Here is a 19490-nt window from a genome sequence, read left to right as displayed (position 1 = left end):
AAGCCTTTCATCATGTCACATTGCGTATTTGTTAGGCTCTTCTCACATAATAACTTGGCCAAGTCACACAGGGTAGTCACTGGCCAAGAAACAGTCTCTACTTATGTTATCTTAGCATGCTTCTGAAATAGCTGTTGGCTTTTCAAATTTTAAAATTTTGCTAAAATGAACCTCCTTAACGTTACTGTTGACTTCTTTTTGCTAATTCCTATGGGCATCTATCTAGAATTTGACTTTGGTCATCAATTTTTACTTACTGATTGTTTGGTTTCCATGGTTCAAATCTCTTTGCTTTCTTCTTAATTCTTCTGCTACTACCCATAATATATTCATGTAAGAACTAAAATTCTCACCTCTTGCTACCTCTTCAATTCTTACTCTATGTCTTGGGCAATCCCAAGTTTTCCTACTTATTGAAAGAGCATCTGCTGACTGCTTTAATTTCTATTTTCTTGAAATGCTCTTGTAAGGCTTTGGTATCGTCAAGTTCATTTATACTGATCCCCCTCCACCCCCCCCCCATCCCCTCCTATTTATATCAATTCATTGGAGAGATTTTTAAAACCCCAGATTATAGTTCTGGAACTTACTATTTATTTAGTTGTATCAGTGATTAATTCATATCTTTTGAAATTTTATGGCCAAACCAATTTGGTACTATTGTCCCCTAGCTCAGCGGTTCTCAACCTGTGGGTCGTGACCCGTTTGGGGGTTGAACGACCCTTTCACAGGGGTCGCCTAAGACCATCGGAAAACACATATATAATTACATATTGTTTTTGTGATTAATCGCTATGCTTTAATTATGTTCAATTTGTAACAATGAAAATACATCCTGCATATCAGATATTTACATTAGGATTCATAACAGTAGCAAAATTACAGTTATGAAGTAGCAACGAAAATAATTTTATGGCTGGGGGTCACCACAACATGAGGAACTGTATTAAAGGGTCACGGCATTAAGAAGGTTGAGAACCACTGCCCTAGCTTAATAGATACTTTTCTAATGATGAAACATCACTATTTTGTTAAAGCTCCCTGTCTTGATGTATACATTGATTACTGATTTGGTGGAATAACTTTTCCCATTCTTTTACTTTCAACCTTTGAAAATCATTTCTTTCCTTTCTTTTACTCATATTATTTATTTTTGTAACCATTATATTAATGTGAGTGTCCATAATGTCAAATAAAGGCATTATACATGAAAATAAATAAATAATAATAATAAATACATATTTAAAATGGGTCCCTTTTAGGTACCATGTGGTTCCGTATTGCTTGCTTGACAGTCTGTGTTTTTTTATTACCGTGTTTAGTCTATTTGCATTAAATGCAATTATTCATCTGTTTAGGTTTCAGTATACTTTCTTACTATTTCTTTCTTTCCCATTTGTGCTTTATTCCTTTGTTCCTCCTTTCCTGATTATTTTGGGCTAATTAAACCTTATTTTAAGTTTTCAACTTTAATTTTTACATTCTTTTTAACTCTAACTCTTTGAATTATTTCTTTTAAAGGTTGCTCTTGGAATTGCCCTATGTATTCTTGACACACAAGTTTCTATTTAAAATAAACATTACACTACTTTATGTAAAATGCCAAAAATATCCATAAAACAATAGAATCCCACTTTTCCCCATTTTCATTTCATTGTTGTCATATATTTTACTTCTACATATGCTATAAACCCCATAACAATTTATTACTTTTACTTTAAATAAGTTATTGATTTAAAAAATAATAAAAAGCTAGCTTTTTATAATTGTACATATATAGGCCTTTCATTCCATCCTATAAATCTGAATTATGTATACAAATTTATACACATATATAAAATATATAGGGAATATATAGGGATATATTTTATATTATATATATATTTTAACATTTATAATATATAAAGAAATATTCAGTATATTACAGCCTTATAATATTTCCCTTACAACTGTCTTTAGAATTTATTGCAGAGAAAAGATGCTGGTATCAAATCTTTTCAGCTTTTTTTCCTTGATACTGTATTTACTTACCCTCAGTTTTGAAATATATGGATATAGTTTGTGATATTTTTCTGCTAGCCAATGTTGTTCCATTGACTTTTGGAAATCTGTCATTTTTATTGTGATTGCACTCTAGGCGATATACTTCCCTCCCAGTTGCTTTTTTAGGGGTTTTTCTTTTGTTTGTTCCTTTATACTTGGTGCTCAACAGTTTGGATGCGAGTGCCTGTGTGAGGCTTTCTTCATATTGGTCATGCTTGGGTGTTGTTGAGCTTCCTGGTTCTGTGGGTGGATGTTTTCATACAATGTTAGAAGTTTTCAATGATTATTTCTTTAGGTACTCTGGTGCTACATTCCTCCCTTCTCTACTTCTGGAATTCCTTAACTGGAGTATGAGAAATTGTTTAACATTATCCCATGGGACACTTAGGCACTATTCATTTTACAAAAAAATAATTTATTGCTCCATTTTAAAGCTTAGATCATTTATTTTGACCTCTTTTGAAATTCAGCGGCTCTTCTGCTGTATCTAATTCACTATTAATCCATCCAGCAAACATTTCATATGTATTTTTTCAGTTCTAGGATGTCCATTTGAACCTTTTTACAATTTCTAATTTTCTGCTGTGATTTTCCCATTTATTACCATGGTGTTTCCATTTTCTCATAGAAATTGTTGATAATATGTATCATACCTGCCATGCTCTTGTCAGCTAATTCCAGCCTTTATGCCATCTTGGAATGCATTTCTATTGACTACAGTTTCTCTTTATTATGTCTTGCTTAATGAGAAGTAATAATCAGTTCCTTTTCAAGTCCAAATGTAATAGTCTGCAGTAGACCAATCCAGAGATTTCGGTCCTCTTCACAATTCTCACTTCCCAGGTGTTTGACTTTGTGGCAAAGGTAAAGGAGCTTCTCCCAGTGGCTGCTCGGTGCTGCCTCAAGCCTCTGCCTTACAAAGCCACCTGACACTGATTCTCTACCTCCCCCCAATACCAGGTAATGTGGGACAGTGCTCATTTGCTTAGCTGTATGTTAGTCAGCGTGAAAATCTGCATGCTGCTTTGTTAATTATGTTTTTAATTGAGTCACTTTATCTACACGAATATAGCCACCAGTTATTAGAGATGCCATTTGAACTCAGTAGTTAATAAAGCGATCCTGAGGTGTTTAGAGGAGTATGAAAATGTGTTAGCAATCTTGACAGAAGTACCTTTATTTGAAGTTGAGATCTGCATATTTTTTAATGTGGTTTCTCACTGAGCTAGGGTGAAAGAGTGTGGGTTTGTGTTTTCAGTCAACATGGAGCATTTATCCATGACTTACTAATACTATTGACTCTTGCATGGAGAAATGAATTTAGTTTGCCAATGCAGATGCCTTTCTCTTGACTTTTACTGCTAAAAAATTGAGAAGTGTTCCTTTAATTTTGCAGAAGATATTTTGGCAAGAATATTACACACTCCTCTATTATTATAAAAACTGTTGCTTTTAGTTACACAAAAAATATGGTTTATGCTCTTTGTCTTGTTCTCCATCAGGAGGATTCATGAGATTAAATATAATTCACACCTGCATCTTCCTTGTAACTACCCTGTTATGTTGCATATAGTAGGTGATCACTAAATATTCACTGATAATAATTATGATTTCAAAGCCTTGCCTGCTATTTGCTTCAGTGTATCTATACCACATTTTCTTTTACTAAAAAAAAAAAAAAAGACTGTTTGCTGCAAATTGGTTTCACGATTCCTCACCTAAAAGTTTGGTTTGTTTAACTTCTTGCATTAGAAATGCTTTCCATTCCAAATTTAGTTATCAAAATTCAAACCACTGCAATAGGTTCATTTGCCAACCTCTTTATGGAGAAAATAGACTTAAGTTAAAAAAATAAGCTACCCACAAACCAAGGCTCTTTAGCTGTTTTAAAAAAATAAATAAAATGTATTTTAGTTACTGTCCCAGAGAATGCCCAGTGCTCAGTGTATCCCCTGGGATGACTTTTTATATTTCTGTGTGCTTTCCCACCCTCGGTCTGCAGTATGATTTCTATAACCAGAACTTGCTACTGTTCTTCAGAGACCTGCATCTTTGGAGAGATGTGTGAAGTTGGTGCTATTTTAGATACTGTGGTCAGTTATATTGGATATAAGGCTATTTATTATCATGTTATTTTATTCACTTTTAAAACAAATATATAAGTGATATCTATGTGTCAAACACTATTCTGAATCTTTTAGATGAACATAACAACAAAAAGATAGTCTTCTTTCCCTTAAAGAACTTATTACCGAAGGAAGATGCATAGAAGTGTTATGTGCACTATTACACGCACACATACACAATCACATATGCACATGCTGAAAATTATAGTCTTTTTTCAGAAGCTTTTGATAGAACTGCAGCACTAAAGAATGTTCTAAATGTCAACAATTTTAATAGGATCTCCAAAGGTCCCTGGCTTGTATTGCTGGTAGTTCTTCCTTAGAGGAGAATTTTTTCTTCATGGCTGGTGTATGGGAACCAGTCGAATAGCTGTGAGGAATCTTAAGAACCTTCCTTGATTTTTCAATGTCTGCCTTGCAGGACAGCTTTGTTAGTCTTTACTTGCTTTGTGTCTGACAGTGTATGTTTTTATTTTTATTTTATTTTCATTGTTGACGCTATTACAGATGTCCCCACCTGGCGCACACCCCCTTCCCTCTGGCCATCACCACACTGTCTAACTCTGTTGAAGTAACTGCTAGTAGTGGTAATGGAAGACAAGAAATAGAAGGGACCTAAAAGAGGGATGATTACTAAATATACTGTTCTAGAAGGCTCACGTTATTTTTCCCAGTTTTATATGCTATGCATATGAGTTAATAATGTGCCTCTTGTACATTCAGGGGATGTGGAATGGGCATGGTACAGTGAGCTCCCAAGATAAAGAAGACAGGCAATATCGCATCAGCAAAGGCTTTATTGAAGGTGAAATCCCTGCACTAGACCTTGGAAGGTGATGAGGGTTTGCCAGGTAGAGGGGTTTGGGAAAGGACTTTCCATTGCATGGGATCCATTGATTCAAACAATGTGCCTGAGTTTACAGCATTATAAGCACTGAGAGAGACAAAGTGGAATGGATTTCTGGGAGGAAGGAAGCTTTGAAACACTGCAGCTTCAGAGGAGAACAAAAAGAAGGAAACAAGCAAGGCAGCAGGAAGCTGAATTAGAGACAGCACGATCATCTGCAACAGGGGGAACTGGAGTGCCGGTTTTGCTCAGAGAAAATTCAGTGTTTTTGCATTTTATTATAGGAAAATTCCCTCCAAAAGGTCAATGTGTTATCCTAGTAAAGATGAAGGAGCAAGGAGGCTGCGATGTAAGTTCAGGAAGCACACAGAGGGGATATTGTGGGTGTGCCATAGGCCAGGTCTGTGTTGCTCACTTTTCATAATCTCTAATCTCAAACGTTTGTGGGACAAACTTGATATTTATGTCTACAGCCAAGGAAAGGAAGTTTCAGAGAAATCACAGGTATTGCTTCATTATTCGCCAGAGTTTGTGTTCTATCTTTGTTCTGATTTATTCTAAAACCTTTGCTTGTTCCTCTCTATATCAAGTTGCAACAGATAGGTGTAAAAAGGGTTAAAAGGAAACTAGAAAACTCTTAAAGTCCTCTTCCAGTTACTTTTGATTATAACTAATGAAAGCAGTAAAGAAATAATACAACCAACTCAAGTCCCTTTGAACTCATTTGGCTCCAAAAAATAATTGAATAAACAGACCTTCACATCAAAGTCATTTTATAAAGGAAAATCAAATCCATTTCCATTGAATACTTGTTTCAGTGGATTTATTTTTTCATTTCTCATTCCTGAATGCCTTTGTGGATTTAGAGTTGAATTTGAAGTAGAAAGCAATTTTCAAGCAACCTACACAACCTAGTAAATATTAATAGAGGGCATAGGGGAAAAGGCTACATGCTTTTAGTCAAAATGGATTTTCTAATATATTACCAAGTCAGAAAACATGAATAAAAGAGCCCTCTGGGATATTCGTGTTTAAGTGAAATAAATGATTACCAATATTATTCTTGGTAAAGGTGAACATTTCCTAAAATGATAACTTGTTTGTTTATTTTTGTATAATATGACCTTATATATTAGCACAGATGATAAGCTGGCAAGGTTTCAGGTCTGAGTGGGCTGCTAATCTGTGAACCAGTAGGAGTGAGAACTTGTTGATTGCTGATTTTTGGTCAAAGCTTGGTGGATCCAGAAATTGTGAGAGTGAAGAGAATGGGTCAATCAGGAGAAGGTGGTGGCTACTTACTGAATTCCTAACAAATTGTAAAAGCTCGGAGGCAAAAGGAAGACCATCTCAGCTCAGAAGACTGGCAAGTGATAATTGGGGGCCCCTGATGCAAAATATTTACCTATAAGAGATATCATGCTTCACTAGCTCTTTCCCAGTCATGTGGAAGAAGCCATCCATAACCACACCACCCCCCTCTAGTCACTCTTTTTTTTTTTAATCCTCACCCAAGGATATATTGTTTTGTTAATTTATTTTCTTTTTTTAGAGGTAGAAAAAGGGAGAGAGAGAAACATCAATGTGAGAAAGCTCGATCAGCACCCCCATCAGGGATCAAACTGGCAACCTAAGTATGTAGCCTGATTGGGAATCGAACCGGCAACCTTTTGGTGTATGGGAGGATGTGCCAACCTTTTGGTGTATAGGTGGATGTGCCAACCAATCAAGCTACCCGACCAGGGCTTCTCTCCTAGTTATTCTTCATGACATCATCTTTTTCACAAGATAAACCACAATCAGAAATTATCTTATTTATCTTTTTTTTTTGTGAGGGAGAAAAAAATCTTTATTGATAAATAGGTTACAGTAAAATAAAGTGATGTCTTTTTGAGGAATCAAAACTCTGAGTCTTAGTGTCTCTCCGCCCGCCTCTAGCTCTTGGCTTCTGCCTTCACCCTGGTCTCTCTGGATGATGAGGCCTTGGTGGACATGCCAGCCTTTGGGCCCTTGGGGACCTCTATCTTCCTGGGCAGTGGTCCAGGTACCATCTTGGACTCGCTGTCCTTAGGAGCAGCAGCAGCTTTGGCTCTCGAGCCTTTCCTGGCCCCCTGGGCAGTGGCCTCTTTAAGGACCTTGTTTCCTGTCTTCCTTTTGGCTGGGGAAGTCACACCATTTCACCCTTGGGGACTGTGGGTTTTGAGCTCCGAGTCCCAGCTTTGGTTTTCCTGTGGGCCTTGGCATCTACTGGGCTGTCCTTCTTGCCTTTTACCTTTGACTTCCCATGGGGCCCGCTGGCACCAGGAGGGGCCTCTGTGGCCTTGTCTGGCTGGTGGGGGGGCCTTCCTGGCCTTGCCCCCTCTTGCCTCTTCACCCTTGGTCCGGCCACCTTTTTTGGGGGCCTCCTCCTTGGTCTCACCAGGTCTCCAGGGGCCGACACAGTGGCTGTCTTCCTGGGCTGGAATTTTTTTTTTTTTTTTTTTTTGCTTGGGAACTAATTTGAAGCTGCCAGTGGCTCCCTGGCCCTGGACTTGATGCACCTGGTGCAGAGGCCGTGCTGCATGCCCGTGTCCAGGGCCCGCTTCGGCAGGTAGGTGAGCCGGGTGGCGTCCACCGTCGGGTACTTCCGCAGGATGTACACCTTGATGGCCATCACCGAGGTGCCCTGGCGCGGCTCCCCCGCCTGCAGCGCCTCCAGCGCCAGGCTCAGCATCGCGGGGCAGGGGAGGGTGTGTTGCGGCGTGGTGGTGGGACGGCATGTGGGCGCGGGCCGGGCTTGAGAGTCCCGGACCACCCGGAGGTGGAGGTCATGGAGGTTAGCGAGGCCGAGGAGACCAAGGTGTCACCGAAGGCCCAGCTCCCGGGAGCCACTGCGTAGGCTGACACAGACGCAGAGGTCTGGTCACATGTAATTTTCTAATTTTCCCATTAAATGTAAACATTGTGGGGTCAGCAATGCTGTCCACCTTGTTCAACGCCTTGTCTCCATTGTCCAGATTCTAGACTCTAGAACAATTTATGCTAAAAGGATGCCACCGTTACATATACTACAGAGTTTGTGAATAATTAAGTAAATGGATACTTTATTTGTGATAATTCAAGTGTCAATTAACATTAACATAAATTAATATTTATGAAGTGATATAGGTAAAGACCTGTTTTAAGTAAATACTACAAATATAGTTAACTAAATGAGTACCTTTCAGACTGATGAAAGCTGAACCCTTTTCCTTAAACTAAATTAAAATAATTTATAAGTAAGAGAAAATAGACATTTAATTCTATGACCAAAATTATAGGAACAACATTCATACTAAATATTCTCTAACAGAATTTCTAGCTATAGTGGTTTTGTTCGCTTCATAGAGAACTTCAGGGAAATTAAATCTTTGGCCTTAATTTAATCCCTGTCTTAAGTTAGTTTACAGTTAAGAAAGGGAAATGTAAAATAGTTGTCCATTCTTTATACTTCATGGCAGTTTGTAGTTTGTACGAGAGCATGGTGAATTATGATTGGCTATTTATGTGTCAGTGTAAACTTTATTGAAGTGCAAGCTTCATGAGAAGAAGCAAAAATGTCTGCCTTAGCACTTGTGACTGTTGTATCTTGAGAATACAGCTCAACGGCTGGCATGAGGTAGGTGCCTCCAAAATGTTTAATGAAATAATATGCTAATTTAGGGAGGAAGAAAGTGTCAGGATACCTTTGGAATCTTCCTGAATCCTCACATAGAAACAGATGGATTAGACAATCATATACTTTACAAAGTGTTTCCCCTGATACTTTTAGTACCCACCTGGCACCACGCATAATTACCACAATATTATGAGCTATATTCCCTATGCTGTACTTTACATTCCCATGACTATGTTGTAACTACCAATCTGTACTTCTGAGTCTCTGCACCTTTATCACCCAGCTCCCAGCTTCCTACCCTCTGGCAACCTCCAGTCTGTTCTCTGTATCTACGAGTTTGTTTCGGTTTGGTTTGTTTGCAAAGTTAATGATTGTCTAACCACTATGCTATCCATCTGAGACTAACACAAAATAATACTGAATGTAAACTATAATTGAAAAATTTTTAAAAAGATGGATAATCATTAACAAAACAAAACAGAAACAGATGGGGCAGCTACCAAAAGACAGCAAAACTAAAACCCAAGGACAAGGTTTAAAAGCAAAACTCAAGATAGATTCTTTCCTACAAACCTCAGAATAAAAGAGGGTGGGAGCAAACCTCTACAACCAGACCCCTGTGCTATTGGTGTCTGAACAAAAGAAGGCAGAGGGAAGCAGCAGAGCATCTGACCGCCCCGACAGTGGGAAAACCCTAAAACAGCCCATACACGTCACCGTAAATCATGGTGAGGCAATCGGAGGCTGGAAGCTGACTCCATCATGACTCATTCAGGACAGGAAACCATAGTGAGGATAAATGGCTGGTAATAAAATCACAATTGATTAGGAGAACAACAATAGAAACAAAAGAGAGAGAAGATCCATCTAAAGTAGGGACAGGAAAATAAAACCAGGGAATCTCAGAAACATAGTGTCACATTTTAGAACAGAAAAGAACAGAAAAGGAATTTTGTGAAGCTAGAACAGCTGTAAATATGCTATAGAGAAATGTATTGAGGTCAAATATCTTGTAAAGTAACTACTTAAAAGGGAAAATAAAAAGTAGAATAATATACCTAAAGGCAGTGAAAGAAACAAAAACAAAAGCCTGTAATATAGTACTTCAAATTATTTAGAAAACAAAGGTGATACAAGATGTAAAAGAACCTCGTGAATTATAATTAGAAAAGTGCAGGAATGAGGTGATAGAACTCAAGTGAAAATTATAAATAGAAAGAAAAATATTTTATAAATGAATATTAAACTAGATTCAGTGGTCGGCAAACTCGTTAGTCAACAGAGCCAAATATCAACAGTACAACGATTGAAATTTCTTTTGAGAGCCAAATTTTTTAAACTTAAACTATATAGGTAGGTACATTGTTATGAACTTAATTAGGGTACTCCTAAGGCTTAGGAAGAGGCACACTCAAGGGGCCAAAGAGCCGCATGTGGCTCGTGAGCTGAAGTTTGCCGACCACGGAACTAGAAGGAACACAAGATTGAATAAACACAAGTAATACCTTAAGATAATTAGAAGATAAAAGCAAGGAATATTTAACTTTTTAAAATAACAGATTAAAAGCATTTTTGATAAATTTACAAATATTGAAAACAGGCAAAGAAGAATCAGCTCACAAATAATATGAGATCCTGAAGAAGAAAGCCAAGGAAAGGTTATAGAACTAATACTAAAAGTTCTCATTCATTTAAAATAAGATAATATCACCTAAAGCTGCGTGTTAAAAGAGTCCCTCATTGTCTGAGACTATTGACCCAAGATGAACAACACCAAGTCATATGTTAGAAAATTATCGCACCTTAAAGAAAAAAGATCCTTAGCACTTGTTAGGCTATCTCAGCAAAAATAATACATAATAAGGAACAGAAAATTAGAGTATTGTTAGACTTCTTAATAGTAACACTTTGTAGTGAAAGAAAAGGGAGGAACATACGTATTTTGGATACTTAAACAAAGAAGCTGTGAGACAAAGATGTTACATTCAGCAAAACTTAGCCTCAAGGACAAAAGGGCCGCTAGCTAGATAAACTGTTGACATTCAAGAACTCAAGTAATAGGTTTCCAAAAGTTTTTCTAAAAATTCTACCAGAGAATCCTTCCAGACCACCAGAAGGCCTAGAGAGACAGCACAGGACTTTTGGTCAACACTAAGAATATATCTGCTTTTATAATGGAAATGAGTGAGAATTGAAAGGGAGATGGCATAGTGTGTATTGACTAAAACGTCTGATGACATAGATATGGAGCAATCCTCAAGGTGAGAACTAAAGGAGATAGTGTAATAAAAGTAATTCTCACTGCTTTTAGGATTGATAATTGGTGGTTTTAGCAGTAATATTGTTATTCTGAGACTACTGTTTATGTAATGTGGGATAAATCAAATGATTAATTTTATGTTATTTATTTTTAACGTTGCCTGTGTCTTTTCAGAAAAGGAAAAAGCCTGGAACTAAAGACCGACTTAGTAATGTTGAGCAACCCTAGTGCCCAGAATTTATTTACCATGAAAACAAACAAGGCTTTTTGAAAGAATGGTTGATTTTAGGTCTGGGATAGGAAATGTGCAGAAAGATCTGAAACATCTTAACAGACCAGATAGCAGAAGTCAAAATAGAGGTTCAAGTGGTGGTGATTTGCCCATGGACATTCTAAAGATTAGATGGAGGAGCTAAAGTCTGAGCCAAAGCTGCTGCTTCCGAATCCCATGCTAGCCCTTCCACAGAGATCAGGATGGGACAGATTCTAGCATCTTTGTCTTCTGTTTACACCAGATGTTAATCATCTTTAAAACTCCTAGATCCTGTTAACATGTTAAAGAAAAGGGGAGCCTCTTTTCCTTCTCATAAGCTATTTTTCCAGAGAAGAGACAATAAATTAACACTTCCTCTTAATTGGTTTCTTTATTTTTCCTTTCATTGTTGAGCTTCAGACTCATTAGTGATTGAGATTTCTCAATAATAATTTCCAGACAACAGCCTCCATCAATGATAATCTTCAACTTAACCATTAAACCCTATGACATTAAATCTGCCAGGGTAAATACAACAAAGCTGCCAGTAGGAGAGGGTGAAAAATAAGTAAATCATTCAAAAGAACTGAGCCAACTTAACAAGCATTCTTCTTCCACTGTTTTATGTTTCTCAGTTTGAAAAGAAAGTCATGATCCTGACCACGTTCTTAAGATCATTTCTCTTGCCTCTTCTCTGTTGGAGAGCAGGCAGGGTTACAAATATAAAACTAAGTATATGGAGGCTATGAGCAGGGAGAGATTTTGCTTTTACTTGATGCTAAAGACAAATAATCAACTATGCAAATATCACCCACAAGGGGGGACCTATTATCCACACATGCACTAATTACTCAAGTATTTACCACAACAGCAAGGGACCAGCATGTTAATTGGGTATTGTTTGGGCATACTGGGATTTTTTGGATCATTTTAATCATCTCTTTTCTAAACCCCCTTATTTTCTTCTTTCAAATAATCTTTATTCGTTTTATCTACCCAGAAAAATCTAAGCTCTCAAAATATAGACTTAAGCAGAATATTGACAAAACATAAGGAAAGGAGAAGAGGTTGAGAAGAAGAAAGATAGTCTCCAACTCAAACATGTTTCTGATCACATATCTTACACAGGTGACTCGCTATACACATGTACTTGTGTACATTTCTCCTTAGAACTTCTAAAGCTGACATGCACCATTTACCCACTTCTTAATTTCTGGATTGTTATAAATTAGTATCAAAACCAGGTAGGGTGCATTTCCACTCTACTAACTCTCCAACCCTCATCCCAATTTGTATCCCTCCTTTCTTCCTCACGCTGCAGTTCTGGTAACTTCTTAATAGACCATTCTGTCACTCAAACATAATTTCATGTGGGATTTTTCTCCTTGAAATTAAGTGGATTGAACTTTTTACAAGAAAGCTTTTTGAAAGTAATTAAAAAATAAAAGTTTAGCCATGTAAAACTAGAAATAGGTGAGTTGCTGCAATCAATGCCTCGGTGTAGCCATTGGGAAGTGGGTTGTCCTGGGGCTTGGACAGAGATTTCTCAAGCTTGTTTGGGTCAGGTGACCATATTGACACCCAGCTGTCACAAGTGACTTCAAATTCTAAGGGAGTTTTCTAATATTATTCTGGGATTTTTAGTCATATCAAATGTAGAGAATTTCAAATTATGAGTGAGGGTGAACTCTTCATTATCCTATAATTTAGAGGTATTTTAGTGCATTTGATATATATATATATATATATATATATATATATATATACACACACACATATACATATATATGTATATATATACATACATAAATATATATATATATATGTATATATATATAGGTGTGCTATCTCTAATTCTGTTTTGTGTTTCCATCTTTGGTGGACCAATGAATAATGGAACACTAATGATAATAAGATAATCATGATCATGGAAAATGGTAAAATGTCAGTGATATTGATCAATACTGATACATCTAAAGATACCAGCAAACATAATTTTGCACAGATAATCTACTCATTGTGTCCATTCAAATTATCCACGGGGACTTCAACATCATGGTTGTTTCTAGGAAGTGTCAAGAGTTATGAAGATGACTATAGCTATTGACATTACCAAGCATCACTCCCTGTCCGTAAGACTTACTGTAGGAGTCTGCTCAAACACATGCCATCAAAATTCCTTTGCTCTGTCTTTCTTGGGTCAAACTTAGCAAATGGCTGTGTGTGAAGTCTTACACAAACTGTTGGATTTTGTCATGACTGATTACAAAAGAGAACTTATTTTGGTGGAGAGACAAGACAGAATGTACAGAAGGTAATTGATACAAATCTTTCAAATTGAATATTCCAGAAATGGCAAGGGAGCCTTCCATCAAGGAGTTCCAGGAGCCTTCCTCTCTGACTTAGGCTGATACCACCTTCTTCTGTTTCTCTGTTTATTCCTAGAATGCAGTCCCAACAGTACCTGCAGCAGCGTCGAAAATTTGCAGCTGCCTTCTTGGCATTCATTTTCATTTTGGCAGCTGTGGACACTGCTGAAGCAGGGAAGAAAGAGAAACCAGGTAAGCAGTAGGGTTATGAAAGCAAGGCTCTTCGCTGATTAATGTCCTTCTAATCCCATTACCTGATTTTTGTCCTTCCTCTCTTCCTTCCTCACTCCCTCATCTCTCCTCTCACGGCTCCTTTCCTTCTCTCCTTTCCTTCCTTTCCCTCTTTCTCCCTTCCTACTTCCCCCCTCCCTCTCCTTTCCTCCCTAATATTTCGAGGAACCTAAGCGACATCCCTTCTCATCCCCCACCACTGTAAAGTCCTGAAATATAGGTGATGATCATTAACATAATTTTCATATTAGTAGTTATTATGTATAGACCATTGACCAGGAATCAGGTGTTTTACTTATGTTGCCTCTCTCTCCAAAGAGAGTCCTTCAAGGAGTTTTTGTTTGATGTCTAAAGAAGGAAACTGAGGCTCAGAGAAGATAACGCACCCTTTCTATGCCACTCTCAATGAGTAGCCTGTGGAGCTGGGAGTCAGTTTCCACCACATGCATATTATGCTATTCTATCTATAAAACAGAGAAATGAACAATGACTTGCATTGAAAAAGCTTAATCTGGCAACTGTTGCTTCTAATAGGATGTTTTCTCACTTTTTAGGTTTAACTGTTTTGACCATCTTCTCTTTCATAGAAATGTCTTCTTCTAAGAGGTGTCAGTAAATCACTTAGCACAGCTCCTGGCACATAGTAAGAGTTAAAGTAATATAAGTTCTAGCTCCATTCCGCAGTTTTCTTTATCCCTTCGCTTGATCATTCATTGATTCAGTCATTCTGCTAACCCCTATCAGGTTCCCACTATGTACCGGACACTGAAGATAGAGATAAATAGCACAGACCCTGTAATGAAGGCGCTCAGGAATGAACTTAGTTTTACGTAGGAGTTAAAGAACTTTCTGGTGTTGATTATGTCTCCTTCCTTCCAGAAAAGAAAGTGAAGAAGTCTGACTGTGGAGAATGGCAGTGGAGTGTGTGTGTGCCCACCAGCGGGGATTGTGGGCTGGGCACCCGGGAGGGCACCCGGAGTGGAGCTGAGTGCAAACAAACCATGAAGACCCAGAGATGTAAGATCCCCTGCAACTGGAAGAAGCAGTTTGGAGGTGAGTCCCATCCCTGTGGTCCTACTGGTTGAATCTCCCAGTCTGACATAACTCTTCCGTTCTTTCACCAAATATCTTTTTGAGGTTGACTCCCATTTATTTTAAATAAATTTACTTTATCAGATACAAAATAAGCAAGACATTTTGCCTAACTCCCGAGTTTCTCAACCTCAGCATGACTAACTAGCATTTTGGACAAGGTAGTTTTTGCTGTGGGGGTCAGTTCTGTGTTTTTGTAAGATATTTAGCGCCATCTCTGGCTTCTACCCACTGGTTTCTGTTAGCACTGCCCACCTCCGCAAACTATGACAACTGAAATGTCTCCAGATATTGCCTAGTGTTAAATAGTCCCTTATTAAGTACTACCGCCTTACCAATAGGGACTAAAATTTACTCTTGATTCCTCCTAATAGTGTTCGTTGATCTTTTTCTCTTTCCTTTCTATTCTTCTTCTAAGTTCCTTGTGTCTTTATTTTCTCTTTTCTTATTTATTCTCCCCCTTCTCCTGATCTCTTTCTGTTACTTTCAGGCCCTCTCTCTCTTTTGATCTTTCCCCACCCTCCACACTGGTCCATAGACTTAGCGATTGAATCCAGCAGGGCTGATGGTAGCCATTTCTCGTGGATTTTTTCCCACCGACTATTGCCAGTCTCACTGGCCTTATCTACCTGTCTGAGAAGGAATCTTGCAACACATCTAACTTTAAACCCACTACTGCACACCCCAATTACCTGTGTGTGTATTTTTTTTCATATTCTTGAATTTTTATCTTTGTTAGCTATGGTGAAACACTATGCCCCAGATAGTCTCACTGTTCTACAGAAATGTGCTCTGGCTTATAGACCAGGGAAGAAGGACAATATCTTTTTCATTTTCTATAACATTTGGGGTACTTTTATGGATGTATATAAGTTCTATAAAAGCCTGGTAAAATTCAGATACATTTGTTCATAAATTATATGTGGGTACCATACAGGCCCACCTACAAAATGTTTTTAAAAGTGTGTATTAGAGGACTTGTATGTAGAATATACTAAAGGCCCGATGCATGAAATTCGTGCAAGAGTAGGCCTTCCTTCCCCCGCTGCTGGCACCGGCTTCCCTCTGGCACCCGGGACCCGGGCTTCCCTCCGGCCACCAGCACCTGGGACCTGGACTTCTGTCCAGCCTCCTGCAGACACCTGGAACCCGGGTTTCTCTCACAGCCCTGGCTTTTGTCCGGAAGGTCGTCCGGAGGGACATCCAGTCTAGTTAGCATATTACGCTTTTATTATTATAGAGAATGAACTCTCAAAACTAACAATTCAGTTATAAAGTGAGCAAAAGATACGAACAAACATTATACCAAAGAGGATATAGGTGGCAACACCTGCAAACGTGTTCAACATGTTTCCCCGTTAGGGAAATGAAAACGAAAACTAATGAGCTATCACTATACCCCCTCACCTATCAGAGTGGCAAAGATAAAAAAAACACCAAATGCTAGAGAGGATGTGGAAGAACTAGGTCACTATACATCACTAATGGGAATGTAAAATGGTACAGCCATATTGGAAAAGAATATGGTAATTTCTTACAAAACTAAACATGTGTTTACCATGCAGTGCAGTGGCTTTACCTTAAGCATTGATCCTAGAGAAGTGAAAACCTATGTTTCCATAAAATCTATACATGAATGTATATGGCAGCTTTGTTTGTAATAGTCAAAAGCTGGAAACCACCCAGATATTTTTCAGCTGGTGAATGGTTAAACAAATCGTGGTACACAACAGCATGGGCCAAAAGTAGGTTTACAGTTGTATGAGTAACATAGTTTATTCTTTTCTAAAAAATATATATTTTATTGATTTTTTTACAGAGAGGAAGGGAGAGGGATAGAGAGTTAGAAACATCGATGAGAGAAAAACATCGATCAGCTGCCTCCTGCACACCCCCCACTGGGGATGTGCCCGCAACCAAGGTACATGCCCTTGACCAGAATCGAACCTGGGACCCTTCAGTCCGCAGGGAGATGCTCTATCCACTGAGCCAAACTGGTTAGGGCAATTCTTGTATTATTATTTATTAATTAGTGTATTATTTTTTTCCATATGAACAAATGTAAACCTACTTTTGGCCCACCCTGTGTACCATGGAATATTACTAAGCAATGAAAAGGGGAGGCTAATGATACACACAACTTGGATGGACCTCCAAGAAATGATGCTGAATGAAAAAAAAAACAGTCTAATAGGTTACACGGTACTTGATGCCATTTACATGGAGGGATGACAAAATTAAGATGAAATAAGTATAATGATGGGGAAAGACTAGTGGTTGCCAGAGGCTAGAGAGATGGGAGGGGAGAAAGCTGGGTGGCCTCTGACTATAGAAGGACAGCCCAAGGGGCCCTTGCATTGGAACTGGTTTGTGTATAAATGGTGGTGGTGTTCACTTGTATCTATGCATGTGATAGAGTTGCACAGAACTAAATCTCCACCCCCCACCCCCCACCCCCCCACACACACATACCCAAATGAATGCATGTAAAACTGGGGAAACCTGAATAAGTTCTGTGGAATGTTTCCATGTCCGTTTCCTGGTTGTGCCATTGGACTACCGCTGTAGAAGTCATCACAAGTGAGGGCATATGGGATCTCTCTTATTTCTCACAACAATAACTACCTCACTACAAAGAGTTAAAAACTAAAGTGTGTTTATTTTCATGGCACTATAATAGGATCTTTCAAAGGTTTCTCTTGGTCCTACCTTACCTTTAGCGGAGTGCAAATACCAATTCCAGGCCTGGGGAGAATGTGACCTGAATACCGCCTTGAAGACCAGAACTGGGAGCCTGAAGCGAGCCCTCCACAATGCTGACTGCCAGAAGACCGTCACCATCTCCAAGCCCTGTGGCAAACTGACCAAGCCCAAGCCTCAAGGTAGGCCCTGCTCTTTGACCACAGTTTTAATGTGAACGGATCCATGGACTCAGGCAGGCTCTTCAGGTGAATTACCTTAAGAAAGGAATTGAAAAAGCCCCCTGTATTAGTTTCTTACAAGTACTTCTCAGCAGGCGATTGAGGCCCTCTGCACAGATGAGGGGACTAGTCTCCTAGCACAAACAAACAGTCTGGCAAAACGGGCCAAGTAAGACAGTTGCTATATGGTGGCTGTATAATCCAAACCCTAACTTGGGACTGCATTCTGAGAAGTATGAACAAACGCATAAAGGTCCTGAGGCAGGATATTTAAAATCAAGTCCTTCCTAGATTATCTAACATATATAGTTGTCACAACATCAGCTAAATTATTTTATATTTTCCCTTTTCACCGCGTACTTTGATAAGTTCTGTATTTCTTATCCTTCTTTCAGAGCCTTTCTTTTCTTTTTTTGGCTTGATTAGCTCACTACTTTTATCATGAAATTTTTAAATTATTTAGAGCTATCTTTCTATTCATTCCCAGAAAGTCAGACCCTGCTTTCACACTGGATAAAGTAAACATCAAACTGGCATATGATTTTAAAAAAAACACCTCAGACTCTGGAAAGTGTAGCTCTGTTGGTTGGGCATTGTCAGGTGCACCCTAAAGTTGCTGGTTCAATTCCTAGTCAGGTCACAGGCCTGGGTTGTGGGCTCCATCCCCATAGGGGATGTGCAGGAGGCAGCCAATGGATGTGTTTCTCTCTCTCCTTCTCCCTTCCTTTCTTAATTGGCCTGGTGGATAATTCACTTTTTTTACATTCTTCCATATGCAATGAAGGTTTACAGTTTGGTTCAGGCTCTCAACCTGAAAAATGGTGGTAAAAATATTTCAAGTGGGTAGACATGCTGTAATTTTTCATATATCAAAAATCAAGGTATATAATTCAAGGTATTATCCTGAGTGAATTCTGAATTTCACAGCCAGTTATGCATTTTGTTGGTTATTAAAATGCAGCCTTCACTTTGTGCATAACATGTCTTTGTTAAAACTAATTAGTCCTTTCTCTCTCAATTTGGAGGGGTTTGTGAATGTTGTTTTGGCACCAGGCAATCTGCACAAAGAAAAATCTTATCATAGGAGCTCAGCTAGGGAGATGTGTCAGATAGAAGATTTTCTTAATGAGAGAGACTCATACACATTTTCTATGACATATGTTTCCTAGTTTAAGTAAAATGGAATTAGTGACATGTGTGGGTTGTGTATATTTCTGTTCCATTTTTTCTGAAATAACCATGAATGGATATTACAGCTTTCTCTTTGTGAGTCTCTAACCTTAAGATAGCTCATTTTTTTCTGATCAATGGAAAATCAAATAATAATAAAATGACATCTACATTATCATTTGTATTGTTTTGTTCCACTGTCATGTCTTGACCTGGGTGTTTGACATATGTTATTTCTAAAGTCCCATATATTCCTCTGCAAGTAGATGTACTTTTGAAGGAAAATGAGGCGCACTGGTTAATTTGTTTGCCCGGGGGTAGATCTCTAGCAAATGACAGAGCCTAGTTTGGCTGAATCTAAACTGATTTTATCTTCTGCTGATTTCTCACCTAAGCCAGGTATGGGTGTAAACTCACCTCCTTTGAAAAAGGAGAAGGTAAGTTTTGTAATGCTCAATCCTGATAAGCGATATGACCTCCCAAACAAAGGTGACATTTTCTACAACATTATTTCTAAAACTATTCTGGAAGACATCCCTCA

The 19490-nt window shown here is 38.4% G+C and overlaps 1 protein-coding gene across 3 annotated transcripts in view; it reads left to right on the top strand.

Annotated features, from left to right (window-relative positions):
• Positions 1–19490, top strand: part of PTN (pleiotrophin) — a 93250-nt gene that overhangs the window by 57234 nt on the left and 16526 nt on the right. For 2 of the 3 annotated variants that reach the window (XM_081102235.1, XM_081102236.1), the window contains exons 2-4: positions 13612–13727; positions 14646–14819; positions 17579–17740. In XM_081102235.1, the coding sequence (XP_080958361.1) occupies positions 13613–13727; positions 14646–14819; positions 17579–17740 (451 nt within the window). In that variant the 5' untranslated portion in view covers position 13612. Of the gene's footprint in view, positions 1–11574; positions 12295–13611; positions 13728–14645; positions 14820–17578; positions 17741–19490 lie in introns of those variants that run through there. The other variant, XM_081102234.1, reaches the window with a different exon arrangement.

Source organism: Myotis nattereri (genome assembly GCF_964212035.1).
Source record: "Myotis nattereri genome assembly, chromosome: 11".
NCBI lineage: Eukaryota > Metazoa > Chordata > Mammalia > Chiroptera > Vespertilionidae > Myotis > Myotis nattereri.
This window is presented reverse-complemented; position numbering and strand designations above follow the sequence as displayed.